This window comes from Rhinoderma darwinii, chromosome 4 (genome assembly GCF_050947455.1).
Source record: "Rhinoderma darwinii isolate aRhiDar2 chromosome 4, aRhiDar2.hap1, whole genome shotgun sequence".
Taxonomy (NCBI): Eukaryota; Metazoa; Chordata; class Amphibia; order Anura; family Rhinodermatidae; genus Rhinoderma; species Rhinoderma darwinii.
This window is the reverse complement of record NC_134690.1, coordinates 126,586,509-126,602,169: the sequence shown is the minus strand read 5'-3', so window position 1 is coordinate 126,602,169 and position 15,661 is coordinate 126,586,509. Positions and strand designations below refer to the sequence as shown.

At 42.8% G+C, this 15,661-nt stretch overlaps 1 protein-coding gene across 1 annotated transcript in view; it reads right to left on the bottom strand.

Moving 5' to 3' along the window:
• Window positions 1-15,661, bottom strand: part of SCHIP1 (schwannomin interacting protein 1) — a 508,162-nt gene that overhangs the window by 356,725 nt on the left and 135,776 nt on the right. Inside the window, exons 2-3 of the mRNA XM_075861554.1 lie at window positions 7,404-7,468; window positions 3,402-3,482 (exon numbers count right to left, since the gene is read on the bottom strand). Coding sequence (XP_075717669.1) covers window positions 3,402-3,482; window positions 7,404-7,468 — 146 coding nt within the window. The remainder of the gene's footprint in view (window positions 1-3,401; window positions 3,483-7,403; window positions 7,469-15,661) is intronic.

The following is a 15,661-nucleotide window of genomic DNA, read 5'->3' as shown; positions in this document are numbered from 1 at the left end:
CGATTGGTAGAGAAAACAAACACGGCGAGGGGGAAGGAGATGTCGGGAAAGAGGTTGGGGGGGCGCCAAACTGAATCTTTGCCCCGGGTGCTGGAGAACCTAGCTAGGCCTCTGCAGGAAGGTGTCCGTGGGCAATAGAAGTGAATGGGTCCGTAATTACAGATGAATTCTACGGTCATGTGTATGGGGCCTCACTAGTGGAATAACAGACAGACATGTTGATATAGGGCCACACAACAAAAGTGTCAATCTTCAATTAGTATTGATGATGAGCAGTTTGGAAAATTCAATGCAGATAGGATGCCAATGAAATTAGGAAAATATACAGGGCACAGAGTGGAGACCAAACTAATTATGAGCTTTTCATATCCTGAACTTGTTGCTGAAGGTGCCCATGGTGCCCTTTTTATATTTTGCTATGGGGCTTATGATTACTTATTTTGACAGTGTGAATAGGGCATAGTCCAGCAACCTCTCAGTTAAAAGATCCAAAGTCTATTGTGCCATCTTAAAATAGGTACAAAAATCCAGGAATAAAAATGGACACTTTATGGTTACTTGCTAAATGTCAAGCCGTGTCCTTGCACCCTCGCTCTGGATCATATGGTTTGGAGCTGGAGTCCACAACTGTCATCTGATGTTACAGGAGGACTGGTGAGCTGTATCTACTTTTTGTTTTTGTACTTGTCTTTACTCCTGATTAAAATATATTGGGACTTATTAAATTATTATTATGCTTTCATTACCCTCCCCTTTATTGCTCTGTCAGCAATTTTAAGGCCTCAAAACTGCTAACAGATTCCTTTTAAGGTTCACAAGGTCTGTCATTTGCTTGTACTTTGTATTCCCTAATTGTAAAGCACTCAGTACTATAATAATAATAATAATAATAATAATAATAATCATCATTATCGATAACCACATAACAAAACAATGAAAAACAGATCACATAATATTCTACATCTTCACTTCAATGACTCTATACCTTTTTTTGTTTAGTCTAAAAAACACTAAATGCAGCTACAGACGGCATCAAAAAGACATATCTGTCTGGCTCAAGATAGAGTCTCGATTTTCTCCCAAATCAATAAAGCTATAACAACACTATCTGGTAAGACCTACAGGGAAAGGACTCTTCTGGAAGCAAAGGGAGTCTGAACTGCAGCCAGAATGGCTTGTCTGATACTGAAGCGGCTGCACTTGATGATTTCATTTTCATCATAAAGAAGTAAATTCGTCCTGCGTCAACATTGTGCCCATAGGGAGCAAACTACAGTTCACCTTGTCGTTTTCTGAAAGATTACAGACACAGAGAAACTATATCAACATTATATGCACTGACATCATTAAGAAATAATAAAGCCAGTAAGGTCTGAGATGCTTTTACCTATATTTTATTATTGTACTGTAAATCCCAGACTGTTCATTCCACATGAGTGACCACTGTGCTGGGCAGCAATGCAATTCTCTTAAAAAGTCATTTTGGGGAGTTATGTGACGTAGGACGGTGTTATTATATATTGGTTCTTGAAATATGTACCCATGTAATGAGCCTTGAAAAGGGAACATTTTATCTCACATATCACTGCTCATCATTGGGAGGGAGGCCAGTTTATTGATTTGCTCTCTGATGGATTACTACTAATGGATAATGATGATGAAAAGGGGTTGTGGAAGTGGTTCACCAGGGTCTAAACATTTCATTTACAGTAAAGTCATGATTTTGCTGCTATTTCTTAATGTTGCCTGTCAGATGCTTTGCTGCAAATACTCCTTGTTGTCACCATAAATCTCTAAAGGTGATTTTTGTGGAAGAGAAGTGGGAAAGTGCTATTTTAACGTTGACATAACAATATTTGTGGACTTATTATTTATTTATGGTGCTCCACTAACAGTCTAAATTTGACAACTACTGGAAACACGAAGCACTATAAACATGAATGCTATAAATATCATCCAAATTGCAGTAGTAACAATCATAATTGTTCTCTGTTCAATAATCCTAATCAATAAATATCTTATTCTAAGTTTACTGTTTTTTTGTTGAGTTTAATTTTTAAATGCAATTTTAAGTTATGCTCTACTATAGGTTTGGTCAGTTAAATGGGTTATATATACAAAACTCTTCCCCTTAAAAAATATTATTAATAATAATAATAATAATAATAATAATAATAATAATAATAATCATTCATGTAATGTGTATGGTGACTTTTCTACTTTTATTTTTATTTTACTTTTAGTCTGTGGCTAAAATGTGAATGAAGAAGCTTTGTCTGCGTCTCTCCCTGCGGGAAGTCCCAGCATGATCTCAACCACCAATGGAATTTTCATTCTATGTTCATTCTATGTTTCTGCAGCTAGTTTAACACCCTCATTACCAAGAGTACTAAATGGGCTTCTGAAGTTAGTAGACATATCTGTGTGATGGAAGGAAGTCATGAATTTGATTAAGGGTATGTTCACATGGCCTATTTACGGACGTAAATCGGGCGTTTTTGCCCCGAATTACGCCCGAAAATAGCGCCTCAATAGCGCTGACAAACATCTGCCCATTGAAAGCAATGGGCAGACGTTTGTCTGTTCACACGAGGCGTATATTTACGCGCCGCTGTCAAATGACGGCGCGTAAATAGACGCCCGCGTCAAAGAAGTGACCTGTCACTTCTTTGGCCGTAATTGGAGCCGTTATTCATTCACTCCAATGAATAGCAGCGCCAATTACGGCCGTAATTGACGCGGCGTTCAAGCGCCTGCACATGCCGGTACGGCTGAAATTACGGGGATGTTTTCAGGCTGAAACATCCCCGTAATTTCAGCCGTAACGGACGCCCTCGTGTGAACATACCCTAACAGGGTTTTCTGCAGGATACCAACGGTATTTACAGTTCTGACAAAGTTACAGTGACCCTCCAGAACAATATTATTCAGCCTGACATATATGTTACAAATTATAAGTGGTTAATTCCCACTACCAAAAATATACCCATTGACATGATGATGGTTATCATCAATCCTTGCATACTTAGAGGACATATGGAGAAGTGGTACAGCTATACTGCTTCCATTAACTCAGGTATCATTATTATTATTATTATCATCGGCACAGTCTAGTGAATGGGCGGCAGGTAGAGAAATATGACGTGTTTCACATACAGTAAGTCTGCCTGTTCTCTCCAGTCTACAGTGCCGTAAGAGGAGTGATGGATCATCATGTTGGGCTTTACAATCCCAGTGTCCCTCTATTTTGTTGCTTTCTAATGTTCAGAAGCTCTTTCTAGAGAAACTGTTTTCTTTGTAATCTTTGCCATCACTGATTGATTTTCAGGCCATATTGTGCCATGTGGCAACTCGCAGCAGTACTATTTGAAAATAGACAAGAAGTAACAGATATCACTTACATTTTTACTTTGGATTCAAGTGGCTGCTGACAGCCAAGATATTTTTCGGTTTTATTATCTAGATCCATGTCCACCTGGTGACTGAAGAAACATAAAATAGTCATAATAAAATCATGTAGTCACAAATAAAAATAAATCACATTTTCAAAAAACAAAATGTTAACTACTGCAGAACACATTGGTAAAAAAAAACAATGAAACATTAATACATGTGATTATAGCTTGGGCAGTGGCGTAACTAACACGCTAGCAGCCGTAGCGGCTGCTACGGGGCCCGGGGCTTGAGGGGGCCCGTGCCGCCAGCCAACGTGCCCCCCCAAATGCCCGGTGGCGCTGCTAGCAGCCGTTATGGCTGCTACAGCGGTAGTGCCGCTACTATGGGGCCCGCACCGCCGAGCCTCCAAGTATGGGCTGGGTGACACAGGCCCTCTCATGTCTGTAGGTGTCGCTAGAACCAGAGGGGGCCCCGATGCTAGCGGTAGCCAAATACATGATTTAGCACTGAATGGCTGGGCATGCTCCGTGCCCGACCATCCAGTGGCTTACAATGACACTGATTGGCTAGCGGAGCGATGACATCATCGCGCCGCTTCCATGCTTGTAAGGTGGTGATTGACGGGGCAAGTCATTCTGCCCCGCCAATCAGTGGCATTGGACGACGCTATCGCTATATGCATCACCAGTGAACAGCGTGGAAACGGGAGCATGTGAGTATGTCAAGTTTATTTATTTTTTTCTCATAAAAATGTGAGTGCCATTATCTATAGTGGGGGGGTCGTCTTTATGTGGGCCGTTATACGCAGGGGGGGTCTATATGTGGGCCACTATATACAGGGGGGTCTATATGTGGGGCATTAGCTACAGGGGAGGTCTGTATGTGGGGATGTGGGGCACAATCTACAGGGGGGTCTATACGTGGGGATTTGGGCCACTATATACAGGGGGCTCTATATGTGGGCCACTATCTACAGGGGGGTCTATATGTGGGCCACTATCTACAGGGGGGTCTATATGTGGGCCACTATATGTGAGACACTATACAGGGGTATGTAGCTATATGTGGATCACTATCTATAGGGGAGCTATTTTTTTCGGGTACTTTCTATAGGGGAGGGCTATATGTGGGACACTATATACAGGGGTGGGTTACCTGTGTGGCACTACCAACAGGGTGGCTATATGTAGTGCACAGTCTACAGGGGTGGCCTATATGTGGAACACTATATACAGGGGTGGGTTACCTGTGGGGCACTAGCAACAGGGTGGCTATATGTAGTGCACAGTCTACAGGGGTGGGCTATATGTGGGACACTATACAGGGGTAGCTATATGTGAGACACTATCTAAAGAGGTGGACTATACGTGGAGCACTATCTATAGGGGAAGCTATATGTAGGGCAGCACGGTGGCTCAGTGGTTAGCACTATTGCCTTGCAGCTCTGGAGTCCATATGTGGGCACTATCTACAGGGGCTTCTATGTAGGTCACTATCTACAGAGGCTCTATGGGGTCACTATCTACAGGGGGCTATGGGGTCACTATCTACAGGGGGCTATGGGGGCACTATCTACAGGGGGCACAGTGTGTGTGTATGACATAGCGTGTGGTACTATTATAATCAGGGACACAGTGTATGGCACTATTATAGTTAGAGGTGCAGTGTACGGTGCTTTATTATATTTAGAGGTGTTGAGAATTTTAACTTTGTTTATAGGTGCAGAAATGTTTTAAAAGTGAGAAGCTGAAGACATCTGAGCGGAAAACTACAGAAATGGGTTATGGCCAGTAGAAATCCATCATAGAGGTCTGGACCGGAGGGAGAAGAAAAGAACTAGAATCTGAGACGTCACCGGTGAGTCACATAATGTAAATGTTAATTCTGCCTCTAATCGGTATTGTAGTCACTGTGTGATCTGCAGCGAGATGATTATGATATGATATTTTTTTGTGAAACAGCATCTCCCAGCATTTCCTCACCATTGTTCGGGACAAGCTGGGAGCTGCAGTTTTACACTGTACAAACCTATACGGCAGGGGTTGCACTAAATTGAGCTGTATTTGTTCTAGTGTTGTATATATGTATTGATCTTGGTTCTGATGCTGTATTTATGTACTGTGCTTGGTTGTGGTACTGTATATATGTTAGATCTTGGTTCTGGATATTTAGTTTATATAGGATATATTTATAATAACAAAATTGCAGGGCAGATGGTATTTTTCTCAATTCATTGTAAATTTAATAGGCATTTGTCAGGTAGTTTTAACCCCTCGAACCGCCTCCATGCGGTAATACATGACCTGACAATATTTCCAAACATTCCCTTGTATGGTTTTTTCAGATGCAGCAAAATCCTTAAAATCCACTTTTAAAACGACACACACTATATGCTAATTACTCATTAGAGGGTCATGGAGCAGTGCCGCAATGCTGAAGAGTCACATAGTCCTGCCTCCAAACCCACCTTTCCATGTCTGAGTGACATCTCCCTGGCTGATACACCTTTCTCGGATGCGCCATTGCCTTGTGGCACTATACACAAGGGGGGGCTGTGTGGCACTATACACAAGGGGGAGCTGTGTGGCACTATACACAAGGGGGAGCTGTGTGGCACTATTTACAAGGGGGAGGACTGTGGCTCTATCTACAGGGGGCTGAGTGTGGTGCAATCTACAGGGGTCTGTGTGCTGTGTGCTGCACTTTCTACTTTCACAGCCCCTGTGAGCACTGTATACAAGGGAGTGGGGCTGTGTGGCACTATATACAGTGGGAGCTGTACAGCGCTATACACAGTGGGGGCTTTATGGCGATATCTACAGGGGGGCTGTATGGCACTGTCTACAAGGGGGAGGTGGGGGCGCTATCTACAAATGGGGTGTTACACTGTCTATAGGCGGGGCTATATAGCACTGTCTACAGGGGGGCTGTATGGCACATTCTACAGGGGGCACTATTGATAAGGGGGTCTGCTTGTGGCACCCGGGGGGGGGGCCCGGTCAAGAGTTTGCTATGGGGCCCAGCCTTTCCTAGTTACGCCCCTGAGCTTGGGTAAACTGTTTCTGGAACCATTTACTAATGGAGAATTGCATTTGCCATTTTTACTTGCGGTTTACCGTGTTATGGCATTGATAACACATTATATCAATTTTGTCCGTTGTGTTCCTCTAATTACAAATTCTATATTGGGTAAATCTACGGCCAAAAGTTGTTGTGCTGCCCATCACAACCAATATGATGCTTGCATTATTTTTCTACACTATGATAATGTCAGTGAGGGTGTATTCACGCTGCATTTCCAGTGTACATTGGAGCTATATGTCAGGAGGATTTTCCGACGCTTACCTCAGACAGAAACCTCTGAAATATGGCACTGTATAGACATACGTTGTCCATAGGCTCCCATATAAAAAAAAAGTTTACTTATATATATATATGGTATATGTTTTTTATTGGATTCCTCTTGACTGTGCTGTTCCATAGATTTGAAAAGGTATACTGACCTATACGGGTCCAATGGATGCCGAAAGGACAGTCTTTTGCATCCGGCAGGCTAATAGGTCTACCCATAAAAAATGCAGCAAAATTCTGTGTGCGAATCCAGCCTTACAAATGTCAGTAAAGACATAAAAAACCACAGACTGATTAATTATTGGTAGGGAAGAGTGCAATGAGGGTTCGATCGCTGTGACTATTGCCAATCACTAGAATGGAGCGACATCGGTGTTAGGAAAGCATGTATCACTTTGTCTCCTGATTGCTCTTTTTATTATAGTCAATGGCTAACCATGTGCCCCCTAAAAAAAGGCCAAGTGGGTCCAACAGGAGACAAGGTGGCATAACGCTTTCAGCACTGACACTTTTTCTTGTGATCACGGGCGTTCACAGTGTTGGACACCCAACGGTCAGACATTGATGACCTTTGGATGTTTGCCTTAGCTCTGTTTTTAATTTCTTTTTCTGAGCCCGGACTTATTCTTGTGAAGTCAAGTTTAAGTTCACCTCACCTTTCTACAATGCAGGCTCCATCATGGATTTGTTCAAACGAGTGCTGAAGCCTTCCGACTTCTTCCTGGAAGAAGAGAAAAAGATGGATGTTTAGTGTACGCTCATTATCATATCATGCAAATCTCAATCTGAGAACTGAGCTTTACTTTAGATCTGAAAATTAATGCATACATTTTAAGTGTGCAGAAAAAAACAACGTATTGAGAAATATATGGAAAGTGAAACTGCCTGCCAATACATTTTACAGAGGGAAAGAAAGACAAATGGAGATACATATCAATGTTGATAATTCCCCAGAACTGACTATGTCAATAGCTCATTTGCTGGTTTGCCTTTACTCAATAACCCGTTCAGTGCCACAATAGAATTAATGAGTTAAACATATCTATCCTTAGACTGTAATCTGTAGCATTATGACAGATATACTCATTTAGATCTTACATTCCTATAATTGCTCCTTAACCCCACTCTCCTTACATTTGTCTTTGTGGCTAATCCATTTGTGCTTCAATAAAGAGCTGGAGCAGGATTAAAAACCAGACGCGTCTGACAAGTGGATTTTTTTCTTGCACCATTCAAATTATTCTTTTTATATTAAAATGTCTGCATACATAAAGATATTCTGAGTCCCTTCAGAACATCTGAGTGACAATGGGATATGACTGGCAGCCAGGGAAAGATAAATGGTGCATTTTTGAACTCCGGAATGCTTAAGGCATGAATATTTTGTTGGTTTTAATGAAGTAACATATGAAAAAAATATTGCTTTTGCTTTATTCTGTGCAATTTTTGCTTAAAGGGGAAGGATATGGTCCGCAATTATTCTTCATTCTTAGCATTTGCTTTTTCCCTTTGAATTCTGATAGTAATCATTCATCAGTGAACACCAAAGCCCATATAAGAATTCAGGTGGGTTCTTAATCTTCCACTGTGTTCTAAAACCCCCAGGCAAAAGCTGGTTGGAAAACATCTAGTTTAAAAAATGGAATTATTTTATAAATAGTGCTGAATCTTAGGCCAATTTTAAACAGACATTTTAGTGTCTGTATTATAGGGTGATCTATGTCAGGACCAGGAAGCCAATACGCTTGCAAATTTACTACTGTCACTTTTTGGGTTGTTTTCTATTGCTAGTTATGAAACTTTTTACTAGCTCCTTGAGTGGTCTAAGTGGCTATTAAAGCCTGCAATAATATATTCCCCCCTATTTCCCCTCTCGGAGCAGGTCCTGCGTTTCTCTGACACACAGGATCTACATAATATCGATCACATCTAAGTTATGAACAGAGACACGCAGGACCCGCTCTCAGCCAAGCTGTCAGTTTAGCTGAACTGACGAATTCGGCTAAGAAAAAATGATATGACTTCTTTATATACAGGATACATAGAAGCTGTATCGTAAAAAGTGAAATTTTTTTTTTTATAAAAATCTATTTGAAAGTTGCTTAAAAACACATACAGAGGTAGCCAAGTTTATCTTGACTGATAACCTACTGCAGCGTGATATCACATAACAAAAGCCATTGAAATGTCATTGAAAAAGTCAAGTTAAAGTTTTCATGACACTGTGTATTTAATGTAAGAGTCAAGATAAAGATGCCTACATCTGTAACACATTGATTTCATTAAAAAAAAATCCTTCCAAAGGTGTCCATATCCTTTAAAGGGAACCTGTCACCAGAATTTCACCTATTGAACTTATCCCTCGCTGGCCGCTGCTATGAAAAGTTCATTGCCGTTATCCCCTCTCCTAAACTCCTCCTCCGACTTTAAATAATGGTCTGCAAACATTTTGCATCTTTTATCGTCATAATCCGGTGTTCCTTTATGCGCACACACCAGAAGATAACATCAATGCACAAGCGCGGGCTTTTGTGTGCTGGGGATAGACGAGGAGCTGTCAATCAAAATTAAGGAGGAGGGGTAAACTCGGAAAGACTTGAGAATGAAGATATGACTCTTTTCAAACAAAGATTTGACTCTTTTATGCTCATTAGCATACGGGGTGGGAACACTAAAAAACTGAATACAAAAGCTACAGAGCCGACTAAGAAGACAATTATAGGTTATATAGAAATGATTTTTCACCCACCACTACCACCAGGTATTGTTGGTTTAATAGGTGAAATGCTGGTGACAGGTTCCCTTTAAGGCCATTTTCACATGGCAGTATTTTGCATCAGTATTTTTAATGTAATGTAAATTTTAGGAGTAGGTCTAAAACACTAAAGAGGTGCAAATCTTTCTATTCTACCCCCCCAATCCCGGCTTAGTCTTACAAAAACTTGATGTGTGCATTTCTGGCACCCATTTGACATATTGTATCTGTCAAATGGATCTGTTACAAAAAAGGCATACAGCTGCAAACAGTTGCAATCTATTTAATGAAAGCATTTTTCTTTTTTTAAGGAAAATTAAATTTTTTGGGGCTTTAACGTATAATTTGTTTTATGGTGTCTTGTTGTTATGAAAAGTTCTGCAGCCCAATTTTTTCCAATCAAAGATAAGAAAAACTTGTCCAACATCAGGAAAAGCTATGCAGTGCTATGGGTAAGGATGAGCGCAGCATCCAAAACGCGTAAGCATACTTGAGTCTAAGCAATGGACTCTGTATGGGATTTTAATGCATGACATTAAAGTGAAGTTTTAAAGCAGCTTTTCCTGTTGCTGAACACAGTTTTCTTATCTTTGGCTATATCTGGCTGGAGCGTGTAATGTGCACTGGAGATGTCATGCTTCAATGAGCGGTGAGCTGGTTTTCTTCTCAGCACTCCAAGTTTTTTAAAAATCAAAAAAAGTATCTAGACGAGACTATCTAGCTATTATACTCTATAATTTTGAGACTGCACCAAAGGGAATATCGTTTGGACCCCACTCAACAAAGTTTGTGCCAACTACTTAGAAAATTATCTATTTAGTCATCAAAGGAACAACATGCATCAATACTTTTCCTCTACCTCTCATTAAGTAGAACCCTGGATATGTCAATATTGCAAACAAACTTGATGACTGCCTTTGTCATAAAACCCATGCAGTGACCTTGTCCTGTAGTAGTATTTCTCTTTAACGGTCTATTAGACTACAAAGGTACGGTAAATAGGAAATAAAAATCAAGAAGCTTAACAACGCTGCAAAACACATTGGAAGAGACATGCAAAACTGCTGAATGCAAGTTGGTATAAATGGCTCTGTAAAGGACATATGTATTCTATATACCAGCGGTTTTGTATATAATTGATAACGGGTATAAAATAAAACCCAAAGTGTAACTTTGCTTCAATGCATAATCTGTAACAGGACCCCCACCTACCATATACGATTTATAAAACTGGTGACTTCTTATATGACCCCCTTAGGCAGGGCCGGCATTAGGGGTGTGTAACCTGTGCCATTGCACAGGGCGCATCACTCCAGCAGGTGGAAGGGGGCGCTGCGCTGGATGCCTTCCTCTGCTTGTTTCAGAAGTGCCCAGGCCCGGCGACTCAGCAGCTATCTTTCCGTTGGGGCACTTCTTCTCTCAGTGGCGTCGCTACCACTGTTGCAACCATAGCGGCTGCTAGCGGCAACCCCATGGCCGGCGGCGCCACTAGCACTCGCTGCAGGTACTACAGCGGTAGCGACGCCACATTCAATAGTATTTGCATCCTTAGATACTATTGAATACTACCGTGTTTCCCCGATAGTAAGACACCCCCGATTGTAAGACGTATCGGGGGTTTCAGGGGGGTCGGCTAATATAAGCCGTACCCCGAAAGTAAGACATATGTCTTACTTTCGGGGAAACACGGGGGTATTGCCGCCTCCTGCCCACTTCCGCGCCGCCCCCCTCTCCATACGTCACCGCGCCGTCCCCTGCACTTGTCAATGCCGCCTTAACGCCGAAGGACGGATATATCCGTCCTCAGCAGCTGCTAGTTCGCGCAGGAGGACGGATATATCCGTCATGTGATGGCGCGGGTACTGAGACTGTACCCACGCGATCAGCGGCAGGAGCACGGCTGTTATACACAGCCTGGCTCCTGCTGCAACTGCCGGAATCGAAGCGCGCGCCGATTCCGGCAGTTTAACCCATTAAATGCCGCTGTCAATAGTGACAGCGGCATTTAATGTGTTTGACAGAGGGGGGAGCTCCCTCTGTCACCCGATCGGCGCCCCCGCAAACAAATCGCGGGTCGCCGTCGGGTTTCCATGACAGCCGGGGGTCTAACAAAGACCCCCAGGTCTGCCTTCAGCATCTGCCTGTTAGGCGATGCCGGAGGCATGACCTAATAGGTTGCCTGTCAGTTTTACACTGACAGGCAATAATGCTTCAGTATACTAAGTATACCAAAGCATTATATATGCGATCGGCACATCGCATAGTGAAGTCCCCTGGTGGGACTAAAAAAAAAAATGTAAAACAGTTAAATAAAGTTTGTGAAAAAAAAAAAAAAAAAAAAATTCGACTATTTTTTTCCAATATAAGACATACCCCGAAAGTAAGACATAGTGGGGCTTTTGGGGATAAAAAGAAAGTAAGACACTGTCTTACTTTCGGGGAAACACGGTATAGCAGAGCAGGAAGTTGTCTCCCTGCTCTGCTATCTACTAGCACCACTGTAGCTCCCTGAAGGAGCGTAATTCCCGTGTGGCCGGGAACGGAGCGCTTTGTGTCTCTGTTTATATATGGAAAGTGACATCAGGGGCAACCCCTGAAGCGGAATCCCCGTCAACAGTGTTGCCGACGCTGTGACCAGGGATTCCACTCCTGGAGAAGCCTTTGACGTCACTGTCCATAAATGGACAGAGTCGTCAGGGGCTTCTCTTGGAGTGGAATCCCTGATGCTGTGACCGGGGTTCCCACTCCAGGAGAAGCTCCTGATGTCACTGTCCATAAATGGACAGAGATGACAGGGGCTTCTCCTGGAGTGGAATCCCCAGTCACAGCATCGGCAATGCTGAGGATGGGGATTCCGCTTTAGGAGTTGCTCCTGATGTCACTGTCCATATATGGACAGAGACATTAAGCGCTCCACCCAGGATCGGAATCCCCGGCCATAGAGGGATTACGCTCGTTCAGGTAGCTACAGTGGCGCTATCTACAGGAAGGGGGTGCTATCTACAAGGGGGCTGAGTGGCACTACCTACAAGGAGGTGTCTGGCACTACCTACAAGGGGGCTGAGTGACACTACCTACAGGGGGCTGTGGCAAAACCTAGAAGGGGTGGGGCAAAACCTACAACTGGGCTGTGTGGAACTACCTACAAGGGGGCTGTGTGGCACTACCTACAGGGGGGCTGTGTGGCACTACCTACAGGGGGCTGTGTGGCACTACCTACAAGGGGGCTGTGTGGCACTACCTACAGGGGGCCTGTGTGGCACTACCTACAAGGAGCTGTGTGGCACTACCTACAAGGAGCTGTGTGGCACTACCTACAGGGGGAATCTGTGAGTGGCGGGCTGATGGTCATTTTAGTGAGTTTGGTGGGCTGATGGTCATTTTACTGTGAGTGGGAGGCTGATGGTCATTTTACTGTGAGTGGCAGGCTGATGGTCATTTTACTGAAGGAATTTTGAGGTAGATTTTTTCTGCCTTACAAAAAACGCTGTGTGAACATACCTTAAGAGTGTTGTGCTTGTTTTTAGCCGTTTTCTGTCTTTCTCTAAACAATTTTGTTTTTCCAGGGGCGCCTCGAATCCGAAAAGGTTGGGAAACTCTGTACTAGGCTACAAGATAACGCCAGCCTACGCAAGGATCCAGCTTGTGGAGCAGCTCAATTCGTCGTGGCAATTTTTTTTGTTTGGGGGCACTGTCTACAAGGGGGAGGTGGGGGAGTGTATGGCACTGTCTACATGGGGGAGGTGGGGGTTGTATGGCATGATCTACAAGGGGGAGGTGGAAGATGTATGGCAGTGTCTACAAGGAGGAGGTGGGGGATTATGGCACTGTCTACAAGGAGGAGGTGGGGATTATGGCAATGTCTACAGTGAGGCTGTATGGCACAATCTACAGGTTGGCACTATCTACAAGGGGGCTGTGTGTGGCAGCCAGGGGAGGGGGGCATTATACTGTGTGGAGGCCACTAATCGGATATGGCACTTAGGGGGCATAATACTGTGTGGGCACAATTAGAGGACAAAATACTGTCTCCTTGAAGGGATTGTATTATATTATTATTATACTGTATGGGGGCACTAAAGGGGCATTATACTGTGTGATGGCACTATATAGGGCATTATACTGTGGGGGGGCATTATACTTTTTTTATGGGGCATTTTTTTTATGATGAGGTGGGGCGCCGAAAGATAATTTTGCACGGGGCGCCATCTATCCCAAGGCCGGCCCTGCCCTTAGGTACAAGGGCATGGGTGTAACTGCTACCTCTGCACCCTCTAAAGCTATGCCCCTGCATAAGACTACAATATACATGTCTCCACCCATGTCTATAAGCAGAATAAAGATTACCCTTCTGGTTTTTATATATGTGATGGAAGTCAGCCATGTAATAACCTGGTTTAGGCTGGTTTTACACACAGTGTTTTGCTGTATTTTTTGTGATGTTTTTGTTGCATTTTCATTGCATTCTTTTAGGTCAAAAACGCTGCGGCCAGATGTTACTTTAAAGTAAGTAAAGTAAAATATTTAAAAAAAACTACATACAGTACACAGTGTTTTGGTTTGTGACGTCTTATGGGTTTGTGGGGTCAGTGACGCTTTTCTCAGAGTCTGGACAGCCGTACAGACTTTTTACTTCTCACAGCAATCCTCTGTGAGCTAAGAACATCAGCTACACCACAGAACTCTTCTCCTTGTCTGACAGTTTGCTACAAAAATTTTTTATTCTAAATAAAATTTGGAGTTGAGGCTCTGATTACATGCGTGTCGCAGATTTCGTCATACTAGATGGGAAGAATACCGCAGCAGGCAGCCTTATTCTTTCCGTCAAAATGGCAGACACCCCGATGGAACTCGTTGGAGCCAGTTATAAGTTAATGGGGTCCACCAGGTGCCATTGGTGTACATCGTGCAATGGATGCGAAATTCCCTCAATTGAAAACGTAGATTGTAAACTACTCAAAAGTCGCAATCTGTTAGAAAAATTGCAACTTTGGAGCTGTTTACTCCGCTCTCGACCCTTTTATAAAAAAAAGGGGGCAGGGCCATCAGCGGCCTGACAGATTTATTATATTTATTGTAGTGGAAACCTAAGCAACTAGATTACATAGATTTCACCCTGGGGCAAGGGGCATAACAAGGTAGAGGCTGGCCCCGTGCCTGGCCCTGTACGGCTATCCCCATGACAGGGACATTAAAATCAATGAAAATAAATTATAAAAAAACAATAACTCACCTCATTCCTTTGCTTTTTCTTCCTGGATCTCCTCAGGCTCTCACATCAGGCCGCGCGCATACAAGGTCCTGACGCCAGGCAGCATCTGGGCATTATATGCATGTATGCATAGTGGCCTGATGTGGGAGCTTGAGGAGATCCAGGCGGGGGAGAAGCGGTGCAGCGAAGTGAGTCATTTTTTTTATTTTATGTTCGATCTAGGGGAAGAGAGAGAAAGGGCTGGCACCAAGTCCGCAATTGCCATCCGAAAGATGCAACACATTTATTAAGAGGAGTTCACCTCTTAATAATTGTGTCGCATCTTACTCCAGTGAACTGTATATTAAGAACTGAATATTAAGAACTGCGTATGAAACGCCAGTCTTAATAAATCTCCCCCATCATTTATTAAGACTGTAATAAGAAACTACAATAACAGACATTAAGTGTTTGAATAATTTAAATGTGCAGCAGTCAGAAAATCTATAGTAATTTCAGTTTTGCACCATTGAACATGAAATATTGACTAGTGCTCAATTGTAGCTGAATTTATGAAGCTAGCTATATTGGTGTACACACAGAAACAGATTAGTTGTGCTCCAAACTGCAATGAGAGGGTTCATGTGGACAGAAGGGAGAGATTTATTAGGACCTACGTTTCATGCGCCAGTCTTGAATTGTCGCATATTTTAGCGCAAACAACAAATTCACAAAAATGGCACAAATCGCTTGATAAATTGCACCAAGTTGTTTTGGATTTCTAACATTTCAAAACGTTCATATTTACCAACTGAGAGAGATGAACAACTATCTTGAATACTATCCAACAAGCAATACGTGTAAAATTGATGTTTTTCTCCTGAGGAGGTGCACATACTTATTTTCTGACTTCTACATGGTCTTTGGTGCATCACCATTATGAAGATTATTTATTTTTAAAGATCCAA